This window comes from Poecilia latipinna, unplaced genomic scaffold, assembly GCF_001443285.1.
Source record: "Poecilia latipinna isolate Pla-1442-1.1 unplaced genomic scaffold, P_latipinna-1.0 Scaffold165, whole genome shotgun sequence".
In the NCBI taxonomy this organism is placed as follows: Eukaryota; Metazoa; Chordata; class Actinopteri; order Cyprinodontiformes; family Poeciliidae; genus Poecilia; species Poecilia latipinna.
Genome location: NW_015112781.1, coordinates 23,499 through 38,565, shown reverse-complemented (window position 1 = coordinate 38,565; position 15,067 = coordinate 23,499). Strand labels below are relative to the sequence as shown.

Here is a 15,067-nt window from a genome sequence, read left to right as displayed (position 1 = left end):
GGGAAAAATATTAGATGACATTTTCTAAAAAACATAAAATTTAAAGTTAACACATTTAACAATTTTTTTAAACCCCCCACTCATAATAGTTATCAATACTTTTCATATTGATAAAGTGTTACAAAGTAAAAGGTGTCATACTTTTGGTGTAGCAAAGCAAGTTTCTCTCAGATTGAAATTGCACTAATTGACCAATAGGTGGCAGCATATAGAGTCCAACCATTTCCCCACACCCAAATGTGTTTCTTTTTTTCTTTTAAAACCACTATCTATTGTAGTGACCTCTATGCGTGAAAGGGTTAAATGAAATAAAATACATCTGATGTATAATTAAGTGCTTATTTTCCTGTGTGTCTCTTAAAACAGCTCCAGCACCTCTGGTACCCAGATACCAAAAACAGAAGGTGAGTTACTTTGACTGAGCCGGACCGCTTACAGCCACTTTGTGCAACAGTAAGAGCTCCTTCACTGTCATGCCGTCTCATATTTCTTTCTCTGTTGCAGTTCCTCCTCCAGCTGTATAGAAAATGTAGCACACAAAGGAAGAGTACCGTCACAGGACCCCTGCTGACAAACGCATCGTTTTCTTGTAATGTCTTTTTGGCGAAAATATGGAATGCCTCCAACATCCGGACGGTCAATAAACCGGGTCATCCGACTCATCTTAATCTGAGCCCTGTACTTATGGTTACTTTAGGCAAAATTCTCCTCGTGAAAACGATCCCATCCACAAGAGTCCCCTTAACAGAACACATGAAGCAAATGAGATTTGTCTTAAATATATTTTATTTGTGTCGAGCAATAAAATTGGCAGCATGATTACAAATCATACATTTGTCCAGTTTGCATCACTGTGCGTACTGCACGTGTTGGTCAAGAGCGACAAAAGATTTTCTGACGTGCTTGTTTGTTCTGTCTTCCACGATCATTTCATGAGAGAAAATAGAGAAAATAGCTTAACAATACAATAAATAGAAACACAAAGCGTAACAATCATAGTCATTCTGTAATGCCTTAGATGTTAAAACAGCTCAAAAAAAAAAATTTAAAAGTCAGATTATAAGGCCGTAAAAAAAAAAAAAAAATTCAAACGAACCGGATTTTTCTTCAGACTTAATAAGGCGGATTTTAAAATGAATATTGTCAATTGTTGAAGCTCATATTACCTCATAAGTCACTGAAGTTGTTTTACAGTAATCTTAGTCAGGAGCTGCTTGAAACTGGGTTAATCATGCAGCAAGATTAATCGTTTTCTTTGTGCTATAAAGAAATGTCAAAGATGACACACGAGTGACAGACTCAAATGATGTTGCAAGGTTTCATCATCATATCACTACAGGTAGGTGGGTATGAAGAGAATAAATACTCTTTCACTACAAGTGTAAATTACTGCCTGACACAGCTCTTACAGTGGGATGGTGTATTTTCCACCCTGCTCATCTCTGTCGCGCTAAATGTAAATGGGACTGTTGAAAGCCTGCCCTCAACCATAAAAACAATCTTATGGAAACAGTGTTATTGTACTTTTACTTGTGACTCATAAGTAAAATGTACAGTGAATCAGACAGTTTGTCATCGCGCTGACTCGTCTGATGTCTGCTTGAGGAAAAAAAAGAAAAAAAAAACATTCTTTGTCATACTTTCTTAAGTTTTACACAGTAAAGTTTCTTTTTCCACAATGAAAAAAAAATAAAAATTGCATCCAGTGTCACGCACGACACATGTATGATCCATACAGAAAAAAACAAACCATCGAATAGGTTCTTGCTTGAAAATCAATCGTTCTTAACAGAAGAAGACACGTGCTGATCGATCTCAAAACCCGCCGCCCTGAGTATCATTATGATATCGTATCAGTGAGGGGTTTTAACCAGAGAAGTCATAGAGGTTTCAGGGACATGGTCCCAGAGCTTTTACTCACGATTTCACAGAAATCAACTTTCAATTGGGAGATAAACCTGTAAAAGAAATCGGTACTCCAAGCTTCAGAGAAGCAAAATACGTAACTCGTTACCTTAGGTTTTTGTTATCTAATATTGCGTCACATCATTTTGGTAATAACCCAAATTTCTCGGTTTTCTTTTTTTTGTTGTTTTTAGATTTTGGGAATTTGTCAAAATGTTTACCTAATAGACTGATAATGAAATCCAATATTTTTAAAAAATATATATTCTACTTTACGGGCCGTAAGTCATAGGCATAATTTATCTGAAAAAGTCTAAAGTAATCAAACTTTTTTTTTTTTTTTAATCAACATTTAGGTCAAAGACTCCCAAATTAAACTGAAAAGCTTCTCCCCTTCTCAACAGAGGAGTCACCTTGAAGACGTTTCATCCCAGCAAATCGGGATTACAAGTGGTCTAAGTTGTTCCTGGTCCTGCCAGAACGAGAACTGCTTCGTCTTTTCAACATGAATTTGAGCTGTGAAACAGAAAGGATAACTCGGTGAGATTAGTTTACCTTACAACAAAAAAAGCATCAGCGTTTTAAAAGGATCATTCTACATGAGGCTCTTCTTTAACCGCAGCTGATAACTCTCTTGGAATATTCATCCATCCATCCATTTTCTTTACACCCTTGTCCCTTAGTGGGGTCGGGAGGGTTGCTGGTGCCTATCTCCAGCTAACGTTCTGGGCGAGAGGCAAGTTCACTCTGGACAGGTCGCCAGTCTGTCGCAGGGCAACACAGAGACAGACAACCATGCACACACACACCTAGGGACAATTTGGAGAGGCCAATTAACCTGGCAGTCATGTTTTTGGATTGTGGGAGGAAGCCGGAGTACCCGGAGAGAACGCGTGCATGTACAGGGAGAACATGCAAACTCCATGCAGAAAGACCAGGGCCGGGAATCAAACCCAGAACCTTCCACTGTGCAGCTTGGAATATTCACTTAGCATAAAGTCAGAGGTTTAAGTTAACGTCCAAGTAAGTAAACCTCTGCCATCGTAAAGCAGCTCCAGTCTTAAAAATGTCTCCACATCTAATGCGAATGAATTATTTTATCAGCCTTTGACCTTTTTATTACTTTGAATACAAACAGTAGCTGAAAAGTCAAACAATGTGAAAGGTAATAAAATAATGTTAACTTAAACCTCATTCCATTCTTTTTTTTTTTACAAGAATTCAGCCTCCACAACAAACTAATTTGGATTTATACCAAATAAAGACACCAAGACAGTTATCAGCTGTTGGCAAGACATCTACTGGCGCTAACAGTGAGAAATGACTGGCAGCTTACCCGTTCTCCTTGCGGGCCACTCTGCAGCAGGTGAGCTGGCTGGTCGTTCTCCAGGTTGCGGATGCTGGGATCGGCTCCTCGGTCCAGCAGCAGCTGCAGGATCTTCTCCTGGTTCTGGTTGCCATGAAGACCCGCCGCCATGTGCAAAGCCGTGTGACCGTGGGCCTGTCGCAAGCGTGTCAAGATGTTACGTCTTGAAAAGTTCAGTCAGCGCAATTTTCATGTAACGACGTACAAGTGAACCCGTGGGCGGAATCACGCCGAGAATACAGTTCTGACTTTCGGGTCAGTGTGGGACTCACTTTCATGTTAACAAAGTCTTTCATGTTTTGGAGGCGACTCCCCAGCAGGTAGTCCACCAGCTTAATGTTCCCCTCCTTCACAGCCAAGTGAAGCACCGTCTTGTTGCTTTTGATTTCCTGGAATTCGATAACGGGAAGTGAGGGGAAGAATTATGAAACCGCCACTTCAACAACGGCATTTAAAAGTCAAAGCAGAGAGACAAAACAAAAGAGAGAGTACAGAGGGAGGCTGGCCAAACTATGTCATCATGTTGGTTAAATGACACTTGGCACTTCCCCTCGTACGTTCTCACTCAGAGTTCATGGTTCGACATAAGTACTGTAAAAAACTGTGGCTACGCTGAGCTAAAGTACCTGGCTGAGAAGGGAGGCCCCTGCATGGAAAAGCATCCGTACGCATGAGAGCTTCTCCTCGGCTTTGGCTTGCAGACTAATGTCTGCCGGTGCGGCTGCAGAAGCTTTCATGGTGACACTGTGAGAAATGGCTGCACAGTGCAGAGGCGTCATACCTAACGCAAAAAAAAAAGACATATGGCTTTCAAAATACAAGCTAAAGACATCACGTCATTGATTATGGGTTATGAAACAACGATGTTTGCTCATTTCCATAAAAAACAAAACAAAAAGTAAGACGTTAAAATACCTTCAAAGTTGCGAGCTTCCAGGTTGACATTTGGTCTACCTGACAGAATTGCCTGCAGAAAAATAGAAATCACTGGTGAGGATTGTTAAAAAAAAAAAAATCTCTTTTGTAACTTTTTTTTGGATGCGATTTAAAAAAAAACTAAACCAGTGTTGTTGTTTCTTTACCTGGAGAACTGCTGGGAATCCATAGTGAGCAGCCAAATGAAGAGCAGTTTGACCTTTAAAGTCGCAGGCATTTATGTCGGCTCCTAACAACAGGAGATCCTGGACAATCTCTGGCTGGTTGGCTGTCACTGCCACCAGTAAGGCAGTCTGCAAAAAAACACATGTAGCATGCATTCAATTATATATTTTTAAGCAAAGCCAAGAGAAATCATTTGTGCTTTGCTCAGCGCATTTGCATTCACGTTTTACTTCATACCTTTCCCTTGTGTTCCTTGGCATCAAGCCTCCCCACATCCCTCAGCCTCTCTGCAGCAGCGATGGCGTACTCCCGGAGTCCTTTGGCTGTGTAGATGTGCAGGATACTGTTCAAGAAAAACAAATGATGAGTTACTTTGTAAATGTGTAACAGCTATACCATCTTATTGCTTTTCTAAGCTGAAGATGTTTTTTTTTTTGTTCCCCCCCCCCCTGTCTTATCTGACTCTAGCATAAAACAATGACTCAGACTTTCTTTTTAATCATTCAAAAAAATTACCATGTTCCAAATTTGATTTTCACTTTCAGCTCACTACCAAAAACAAAACTCGACGGTAGTAAGTAATTTGTTTACAATCATCTCCGAATCAACAGTTCAGTCACGACGGACGGGGCAGAGCTTCCTCAATCTTATTCGTCAGCCAAACTCACGTTGTGTATTGCACTTATGCAACTCTTTGTTTCTCCATTTTTTTTCGGTCTGTAAGTCTGTTTTAGCTCCAATCTCCGAGCCTCCCCTTTCTTTTAAACAACCTTTCATTTTCAATACAAACAAGACTTTAGGTAGGTGCGCATTCTTTGTTTAAAGTATACCAAAATGACCATTGAGATATCAATTAGGTATACAAAGAATAGCATGAAAAATAAAACATTTGATTAACACCACCACTGTGTTGTCTCTGGACTTTTTGACTCTTTCTAATCTCATTATAAATTCACATATAGTAAGTTAGTAAGCAAAGTTTATGTATGAAGTGATTCTCACACACATAAAATCACAAAGCTATGTGCAATAAAAATCAGCCTATAAAAAGATATTAGAAAAGTATACAACTGCATGATGTCAAAGGAAAAACACTGAGTGTGTCACAATCTTTCAAATTTGCTTTGAGGAAAATTTCTTTGAGATGTAGAGATTGTCACTGTTTTATCTATTTTTTTTATTTAGTTTTTTTTAGTTTTTGTTTGTTGAACCGCCTAACCCTGACAGATCAATATTTCAGGCTCAGAAAAAAAAATAAATAAAAAATTGCATCCAAATTCTGAAGAAAAAAATGCATAAATCCCTTACAAAAGTTATTATAAGTATCAAAAATGTTTTTAAATAATTGCAACAAAGTCTCACTCTTTATAATCCTTTATAATCAACAAAACAATATTGGGGGTGTATTATATTTCATAGGAATAGTTCTGTATGCTGTTTGACTCACCAGCTACAACCTATTCTTAGCATGATGCAAATAGGCGCTTACTAAAAGGGGCTGGCCTCTTAGCCAGGTCACCCTCGTAAAAAGAGACACTGGCTTTCCTACGTAGTTAATAAAGTTTAATTATGATAACTCACGTGTCACCGTCTTCATCCTGACAGGTGGCTCTGCTGTAGTCCATCCCACTGAGCAGCATCCTGGCTTCATCCAGCTTTAAAGAATCCATTGAAGAGCTATAAATATGCTGCGTGTTATCGCTCAGACCCAGATGGGACCAAGATGGAGCCACGCTGGGTTCTGGAACCACCATGGAGCAGTCCTGAAAACCAAGGTCAAAGTGTAAGCCGCTACTGACCTCTAAGCAGGTTTATGGACTCAGAAACGCTCGCTAGTCAAAGATGCCCCACACTGAGAATATCTCTCTTACATATGGCGTCGATATTGAGTCTCCAAAAATTGAGACTGGCTGCTGTGTGCTGTATTCCGGTTGCATCTGGAGGTAGGATGAATCATAGCTGGGTCCTGGGTCACTGCTGAAGTAGCTGTGAGTGGATTCATGGGGTGGGGCCCAAGGATGATAGCTCACTGCCATGTCAGAGTAGCTTATTGCTCCACCTAGAATGGAAAACACCAGTTAACACCTTGTTATGACTTTTCATTCTGCCTTTTTCTTAAAATTCCCAAATAAAGGAAGCGTTCAGCCAGAGCGACATTCAGGAAGAACCAACTCTGAATGCAGCGGCTACAAAATGTGCAAAATATCTGTAAGTGTTAAAAAAAGTGTTAAAAATAAATCCCCGCCCGCCCCCAAGCTGTTCTTATCTTTAACTTGCAATATATTCTTAAAAAAAAACAACCAACAAAGAAATTTGTCATAGGAAAAAAAAAAAAAAAACTTTAACTAAACCTTTGTTAAACTTGAACTAAACCTTTGTTAAAGCACCTTTTGATTGACTTTCAGCAACCCATCTTCTCGAGGTTGTCAATTCTACTGAATTTTAACCTTTATTCACATTCAGCCGACCTAGCAGGATTTTCCTGACATTTTGAAATCTGAAGAGAGCTTACAAATGATCAAAAGAATATCTGTGTAAGAAGTGGTCAGTCTGGTGAACAGCACAAAAAAAAACAATCATGAAACCAGTCACAATACTATACTTTGAAAGCGCCAAGTGTCTGAAACTGATTAAAAGACGGGACACAATAGTCAAGGTAGCTGGAAATATGACAACAGTAACAATCAAGGAGGTGGAAAGATGTTCAGCAAGTGCTAACTGAGGTTTATATGTGACAGGAGTCTCCTCTAATCTCCTTATATCTCAACTAAGAAGAAGGACTGCAAGATAAAAGTTTTTCTTACAAAAAAAAATAAATAAATAACATCCAGGTGTGGCTAAACTGTCCAAAAACCTTTTGGAAGAAAGTGTTTGTACCAACTTGGCAGGCAAACACAAATGCTATATGCTGATATATAATCATGATAATCCTTTAACTAAGTATTACTTCAGATATCTTCATAATTATGCACCCAGATTGTGGCAGCGTTTATATTTTTTCCTATAACTGATTTCTTTGTTTCCCTTTTGAACTATACAGAACCTATTTCACATAACATATGAGAAAAGCTTTGATATTTTTATTTCAGTTTATTTGAAGATTATTTCACATCAGCGTATAAATCATGTGCCCTTTTGGCGTTGCATGTTTCACCCTTACCTGTAAATGCGAACGTTTCTGGTGAAGTCAGATCCTAACAGGTGCAACAGAAACACAGTTTGTGATCACTGAGCAAACACAAGCGACAAAGTATTAGGTGAGACGCTGACTGAGTCAGCATGTCGGCTTACTGCAATAGTAGTCGGAGGAATCGGACTTGTACTGGCAGCAGAGCAGGGGGGAAGCACGGCTGACGTCTCGCGTCTTCTCTTCTGCTCCAAAAGTTTCTTCACTGTGGGCTGGGTGCAACACGCCTTCTCTTTTGGTGCTGAAAAAGAAGAATAAAACCAGATACAATTACTTTTTTTTTTTTTTCCTGATCTGATTTGATAAGTTTAATACCAAGTTAGTAATTGGTTTCTATTAAGACAAGCTCAGAAAAAAAGATGCATGTGACAAACTGGAAAAAAACAAAACAAAAAAAAACATCAAACTATCCAAAACATGAGAGGATTTAATTCTAAAAAAAAGTATTTGGTGTTTACCGAGGATCCTATCGGCACGATCTCATCGGACGGTGAATATTTCGTCCCTATATGCAAATTTCTCCCTGTCACACAAACAACTACCAAACTGAGAGGCAGCAGCAGATGTTGAAATTAAACTGCAACCTGTAACTCCCTTCATCACATCCTCACAACATTAGACAGAAGAGTGTTTCAGAGAAGTACTGCATCTCACAGCAGCTGCAGAGTGGCTGACAAAGAGGGCCCTGCAGTGGATAGTGAGGGGAGCTAGATGGGTCATGTGATCCTCCGTCTGTAAAGGGCGTGTTTCAAAGCTGCCGGAGGGGAAAAGGCCTCAGAACGACTTCCCATACCTTTCACTTGAAAAAATGTAAACTGCTGCCATCAGGCAAACTGTTAGGAAACTGTGAGAAGCAGAATCATGTTGTGAATCGCTCTGCATTAAAACGTTACTCATCTACCATTAAGATGAATCATAGGATTCATTTTGCATGTGATTATTAAAAACATTCCCACTATGTAGATTATTCATCTTTAGAGACTTCGTCTTTATGTTTTGTGTCGTGTAAGCACTTATCCAGTCTTTTTGCTACTTCCACTATTCAAATATGTTCAATCAAATATGAACATTTTAATCTGAATATAAAACTGTGAACTTTGTTTTATGCAAAGTTCCAATGAAAAGGAATGCAGCTGGTTTCCAAACCACTGAAACACCTTGCAGTCTTTGAAGGCTAACTACTTCCCTTTACCTTCAAACAGAAGCGATAGTCAACGTGTAATATCACTTCGCCAGGTACTCGAGCTTTTTAATATTTCTCTCTGCTTTTATACTATCGCAGTTTATATTTCATTACATTTTTGATCAAATGCCGCTTCTTCCAGCACAAAGAAGATGATAAGGACATCATCTAGAGCTCAGTGTAGCTCCTACATTCAATACTTTTTGTAAACATATTCTCCCTTCTGCCACATCTTACTTCAACAAGTTGTACATAAAAACATAGAAAAATTCACTTTTTTTTCTACAAAATGTGACTTTCATATAACGATGTAAAGGTAATTTGAATTATAAGCCCTTTAAACAAGAAAAGGCCTTCCTTCCATTTTTATTTTATGCATTCATTTAATCCATTAGGGAAATGATAGAAATAAGCAAATGTAAATTAATTAATAAATAAATGAACAAGTTAATGAAGCAACAACTAAATACCTCATAGATATTAGAGTAAAAAGGTCATTCAAGTGTTTAACTTGCTGCTCTGTCCACATTTTAAGCCCTATAACAAAACAGTATCTCTGTTCTTCAAACCCTTTATCAACATGGAGGATGTTAAAAGGTCTCTGAATGATTTCTTTAGCTTTCTCACCTTAATACCAGATTAATTTCTATCATTTTTTTCTCTTTTTTCTTTTTCTTTTTGCCTTTAAAGTCCAGCTCCACAACTTTATCTACAATATGAACTCTGGTTCACTTTATACTCAGACTTTTCTTCTTCACATAATTTCTGCTACGATTTTTGGTCTTCGAATGCTTCAGCCGATGCTTGTCAGGCCAACCAGGGGTTCTTCTTTACTTTATTTTCATCTGCCTGAAAGTTTCTAGACTTACATTTGCCTTTTAAACATCCAGCTAATTAGTTTAAGCTATAACTGCTTAGATTGAAATGTTTCGCACAGGTTTCTTGCATAAATGTCTTGTAAAGTTTTATTTTGTTTGCCCATTTTTGAAAATGAAACACAAAGGATTTTTGCTTCAACTTCTTTCAGCTCATTGGCCCTATTGCATTTTTGATGGAAACATATTTTTCCTATTTGTATTTTTTATTTAATCTTTTTCTCTTTCATTGTTAAACTCAACTAACTGTTGAAAACCCTTTTTTTCAGATAGCTTTAGAGAGTGCAGGAGACATTTGTTTGATGACACCACACACTTTCCAGCAGCAAAGTGAAAAAGCAGGTTCTAGACACCAGAGTTTTTAAAATAGGTGTTTTTCCATCTCTACTTTTCCATGGAGGTTATAATCAGTGACACTAAATCTGTACCCACAGATAATGGTGTAAAAAAAACAGGAGTCTGCCTACTAGCACTTTTGGGTTTATCGCTTTCATCTGTAAGCAGGACTTAATTACTTGATCCGCTTGCCTTCTGTGTATGCTTTACCAAAGAACAAGTAACCTGATCACACAATGTAGAGATAAGATGCTATTTTTGTTAACTGACTGTTAATTACATTAGCCTCAAAAGGTCATATAAAGTGCCTTTCAACATCCATATAACATATCAAATATCTTGATTCCCCAGAAATTCAAAAATGTAAGATAGAAATGTGTCCAAGGTTGAGACCATTGATTTGTGTTGCAGTTGTTCTAACAATAAAATGTAAAAGCATTTAGATTACACGCATAAGACTTTTGTGTTTTCTGCTGAGTAACACGACTGCATGCAGTAAGCAGTTTACTAATAATATCTACTAAGTTTAATATGAAAAAAAAAACAAAAACAAAATAGCATCTACTGATGGAGACAAATAGTGAATTTCCAATATTGAGAGATTTACATCCTCCCATTTTAAAAAGCAAAAATTGTTAGAAAAAGATTGAAAGTAACATAAATATTTGAAATTGAACTCCCCTTTGGTGTTTTGTTTTTACTTTAATCTTCTTGGTTTTAGTTTTCTTTTTACACCGACGATATTATCTATTTAATCTTTAAACACTTTGATGATCTTTTCTGAGATTCTGAGCTCGGTTTCTCCATGGAGGGGTTGATTCTTCTTTTTTTCTTCTCCTCTTGCCCTGCACCCAAACATCTACTCTTTTATTTGATGTGCACATTTCCCCTTCTGAGTCTCATTTCCACTCAACAGGTAAAGGAAAAGTGTGAAAACAGAAAAGAAAACAACACTGCATAATAGAAATCTGCTGTTTCCAGCCGACAACAAAAACCACACAGGTTTGTTTCCTCAAAAGCTTCCCCCGCTAAACGTGAAAGATAAAACGAAGGGCCCTATTTCCACCCTGTCTGTGGAACCCACAGTACAAAGCTCAGACTTGAGAAAAAAAAAAAGAAAAAACCTCCTCCATTAGGAACAAAGATCTTTTGCGGGCAGCTGTGCAAATAAAACGGAGAGAAAGACAAGAGAGTGAGAGAGATTCATCAGAAAACCTTCAGCATGGGATTGCCAGCACTCATTTTCTGTGACACCTTTCTGTCCCGCTCCATTACGCAAACCACATCTTCCTGCCTTTAGTGTGTCAGAGGCGCGTCACTTAGAAACGCATGTAGTCTGCCTTGTGTTTTCTGTTGCGTCTACATTTATGCGAGGCACAGGCATTGTCTTCAAGCCCGTGAGCGATGCCGTAGTGTGGCAAACACAGAAAAACATGCAAAGAGCTATTATTTTGGTTTCACTTTGTCTCTTCTCAAAAATAACTATCTCACTTCCCCTTGCAAACGTATTCTGATGTCAAAAGAAAAACAACAAAAAAAAAAGAACCAGAGTCTTGTGTCCTATTTCGTGCCCCTGAAACACCTGATGAAAGGTCACTTTGATTCCGAAATGACATCAGTCAAAACAGATCAATCCAATTTCGCAGGGTGTCGTTTTCAGGTTCAGGAGGTGTTACTACAAGTTGCTTAACGCTGACTCATTTGATCTTTACAGCAAAATGCAACCTTTGGCCTTTTCATTGATGATACAACGCTGGCACACAACAGCCGGAGAGCGTGCGTTCATTCAGAGGAGTTTCGTCAGATGTAGAAGTTGCTCAGTGCTCCGCAGTTACAGAAACAGGAAATAAGGGGATGGTTTTTAATAGCCGGTGGTGCCAGACTAAATACTCTGAACTCGAGTTTCTGCGCCGGCTACACTCAGTTTGTGCTAAATTCAAATCGTGCCCTGTGGAAACCCCTGGACAGTGAGTCACGAGCGTGGGAGGGCTGGGGATTCCGACGACCTTTCTCTTTTGGCTCGATCCTCAGAGACAAGAAAGAGGCAGTGCATCACCAGCTTCCTCATTTTGTGGGTTTTTGCTCTTGGGCCAGCCGCACGCAACAAAATACATGTAAAGTGATCGCTCAGGCAAAAGAAGAAGAAAAAAAAAAGGGGGAAAAAACTGATGAACACAGAAGCTTAGGCAAAGCAGGCTGTCTCTGTCATGTCACACAACTTGCCTCTTTGGTATTAATTAAAAGAGGAAATGAAAACATACAAGCAGGGGTGGAGATGCATCAGGGGTTCCCCAAAATGAAGCCTGGACTCTTGGATTCACCCAAATAGTGATGTCATTGCACTGAAATGGCACACTGGGTGCCATTTCAGTGTAAAATGCTAGATGAGTTGAGGTAAGTGTGACTAAGAACAATAATAAGACGCATTTGTAAATGTTGTCATATCAAATTTGGCAGCCAACATTACAAGGTAAAGACAGTTTGATAACCTCATGAGACTGATGTCTATTTTGGGGGGGAAATATAAAAACAAAACACTTTTGTACAATTACATCTGTCTCAAAAGTAATGTTCAAGTGTTAAGCACATCAACCAGAAAAAGCATCCACGACAAAACCGACAACACCTAATAGTGGTGAACATATACGCTAGACGTAAACAACCCATCACAGGATTAATACTCACATTTATCAAAGTGCATGTCAGAAACGGTTGTGCTCTGTGTCCCTTTCTCGTCGGTTCGTCCACTCGGCCAGCAGTCTTTTCAGAAACCGGTATTTGTACACAGATCCGTTCAGGTAGGCTGAAGAAGTGAGTCTGGTTTGTTGACTTCCAACCCCTGCCGCTTGTAAGCACCGCGTTGACGCCCCGCCCCCTGGGAAGCCCAGCGCGCCCCCGCATCCTCAGTCAAGCGAGGAGAGTGAGGAGAAATGCGACGTTGCACAGTTACAGAGAAGTTCACGTCTTGATGGGCGATCAGCTGTGTGGATTACAGTAATACAGAAAGTCTGGGATAACGGAAAACCGATGTTGAAAGCAGCATACTGTTACAGTATTATTATTGCTAAAAGATTATTTCATATCATTGTTAATTATTTCAAAGCTACACAGCGTCGATCTAAAGCTGTGTAGTGAACCATGGTGCTATTTGTTGTAGTTGTATTGTGTTCGGCAAGATTTAAAACTGCATTTTTCATATAAACCTAAAATTATACCAGAAAGCTATTGCCATGAAGAGTTGGTGATAACTGGCAAATAATGTTACTGTACATTGTTGTTGTGGAGGTTCGGCCCTGTCTGGGTTGCTTACTTGTTCTATTTTAGTCAGGGGATTTTTGATCATGACCTGCTTATTCAGTGTCTCAATGTAAATACAGCCTTTAATTAGGCCACTACAAACTGTTACTGTTTATATCTTTAGTTATTTGAGCAAAGATGTGGTGTTTTGGATTATTGTCCTGCTGCATCTCCCAAGTGTAGTGAGTGCGAGAGTGCCTAAAGTATACAAAAAGTCTTGTCACATCACTTGACTAAATATTTTCTTGAAAAATGTCAGCTGATTGTTCATCACTTTGATCAATATGAGCTTGTCATCAATTTCTAATGAAGAGATATTTATTTTACATTTTACTTTGGAGTAACTAGAATGAACTTTCAAAACCAGTGTTGAACAAGAAGACTTCTTCAAAGAATGAGAAACTTAACAAACTGATCCTCTTCAGGGAGTAAAAAAAAAAAACTTCAAAAATTAACTAGATAAAATAAGTAAAAAATTGTATTTCAACAAAGATCATATCCAATAACACAAAAAATTACTATGCCTTAAAATGATACTACCTAAAACTGATTCATGGAGTCGCCTGATCAGCACATGGATAGTATTTTATACGTATTTGTATTTACGTATTGCTTTGAATTAACCTGGATGAAAGCTGGATTTAAAAAGGTTTTGAAGTGAAATATTTTCCTAAGCAACATAACATTCTTTCAAGCATGCACTTCAAAACAGATTTGTGGCCAGACACATCGTCATCAAGGGCTTGCAAGGTCTTCTCATACAAGTATAGTTCTTCCAAAACAGTCTTTCCATTAGTCCTTTCAGAAAAGTTAGTCATAGACTTGATATTTCTAGAAATGTTTTCCTCTGTGTCAACAGACCCAAAGTGTAACAGAAGCTAAGCTATTTGTAACAGCAGTCGCAAAAACACCCTAAATAAAGAAGAAGACGTAGGGCATGAGCATGAAGCTTGCTGTAGTTACACTTGACTTGCTTAAGGTCGAAGGTTAGATTTGTGTTAGTGACATCATTTCAACATGATTGCATATTGGTTATGTACACATAAAGCCAACAAACTAAAATCCCTCACAGTGACATGGGCTTTAAAACTCTTGTTAGAAAATATAATTACTTTAGTGAGCAAAACATACATTCACCCAAAAGAGAATTATGTTTATTAATTTGACCTTTATTTATACAGGCAGTCTTCACTGAGATCCAAGACCTCATTATTTTTAGGGCTCCTACTAAAACCTCAGCGACCACAAGCTGCTGTAAGTCTTTACTTAACAATACTTAGGAAATAAATAATTAAAAGAAAAAGTCAAATGGGATTGGTTTTATGTCACCTATAATATAATCTCATAGAGGGGGATTTTAATCATGCTCAAATTTTATTAAAATAAAGAACATTTTGCATTAAAAAAATGCAAAATGATCAACCTTGCAGAAAACTGTTCAACAGCTGAAACACTGCGTTACTTTGAATCAAGACTAAAGGTCCGCCTGTTCAGAATTGCCTTTGATTAGCAGTAAATGGAAGATTGATCAGCATATCCGATCTGTTTGATGATTTTGATTATACATTTGACAAAATGTGTTTCATGATTGTTGACTGTATGATGTTTTTATGATGTAAAGCATGTTCAACTGCCTTGTTGCTGAAATGAGCAATACAAATAAACATGAATTGGTAATCTACAAGTGATCATGAGTTAAGATATTTTCCTCTTAATAAGATATACGAAACATTTTGTAACATTTATGGGACGACATGACATTGTGTTTTGCTGAAAACTGAATTTCTTCCAGATTCCCTGAGCTTCCAGATTCCCTG

The 15,067-nt window shown here is 38.2% G+C and overlaps 1 protein-coding gene across 1 annotated transcript; it reads right to left on the bottom strand.

Moving 5' to 3' along the window:
* Nucleotides 1-763: 763 nt before the first annotated feature.
* nfkbid (nuclear factor of kappa light polypeptide gene enhancer in B-cells inhibitor, delta) lies at nucleotides 764-12,780 on the bottom strand. The gene is made up of 12 exons (XM_015029843.1): nucleotides 12,639-12,780; nucleotides 7,664-7,800; nucleotides 7,533-7,566; nucleotides 6,244-6,431; nucleotides 5,954-6,135; nucleotides 4,610-4,715; nucleotides 4,354-4,500; nucleotides 4,187-4,238; nucleotides 3,898-4,052; nucleotides 3,544-3,660; nucleotides 3,242-3,406; nucleotides 764-2,421 (listed from the first exon to the last, which is right to left on the bottom strand). The coding sequence occupies exons 1-12, from the start codon at nucleotides 12,652-12,654 to the stop codon at nucleotides 2,350-2,352; spliced, it is 1,371 nt and encodes a 456-aa protein (XP_014885329.1). The 5' UTR covers nucleotides 12,655-12,780; the 3' UTR covers nucleotides 764-2,349.
* Between the last annotated feature and the right edge of the window lie 2,287 nt (nucleotides 12,781-15,067).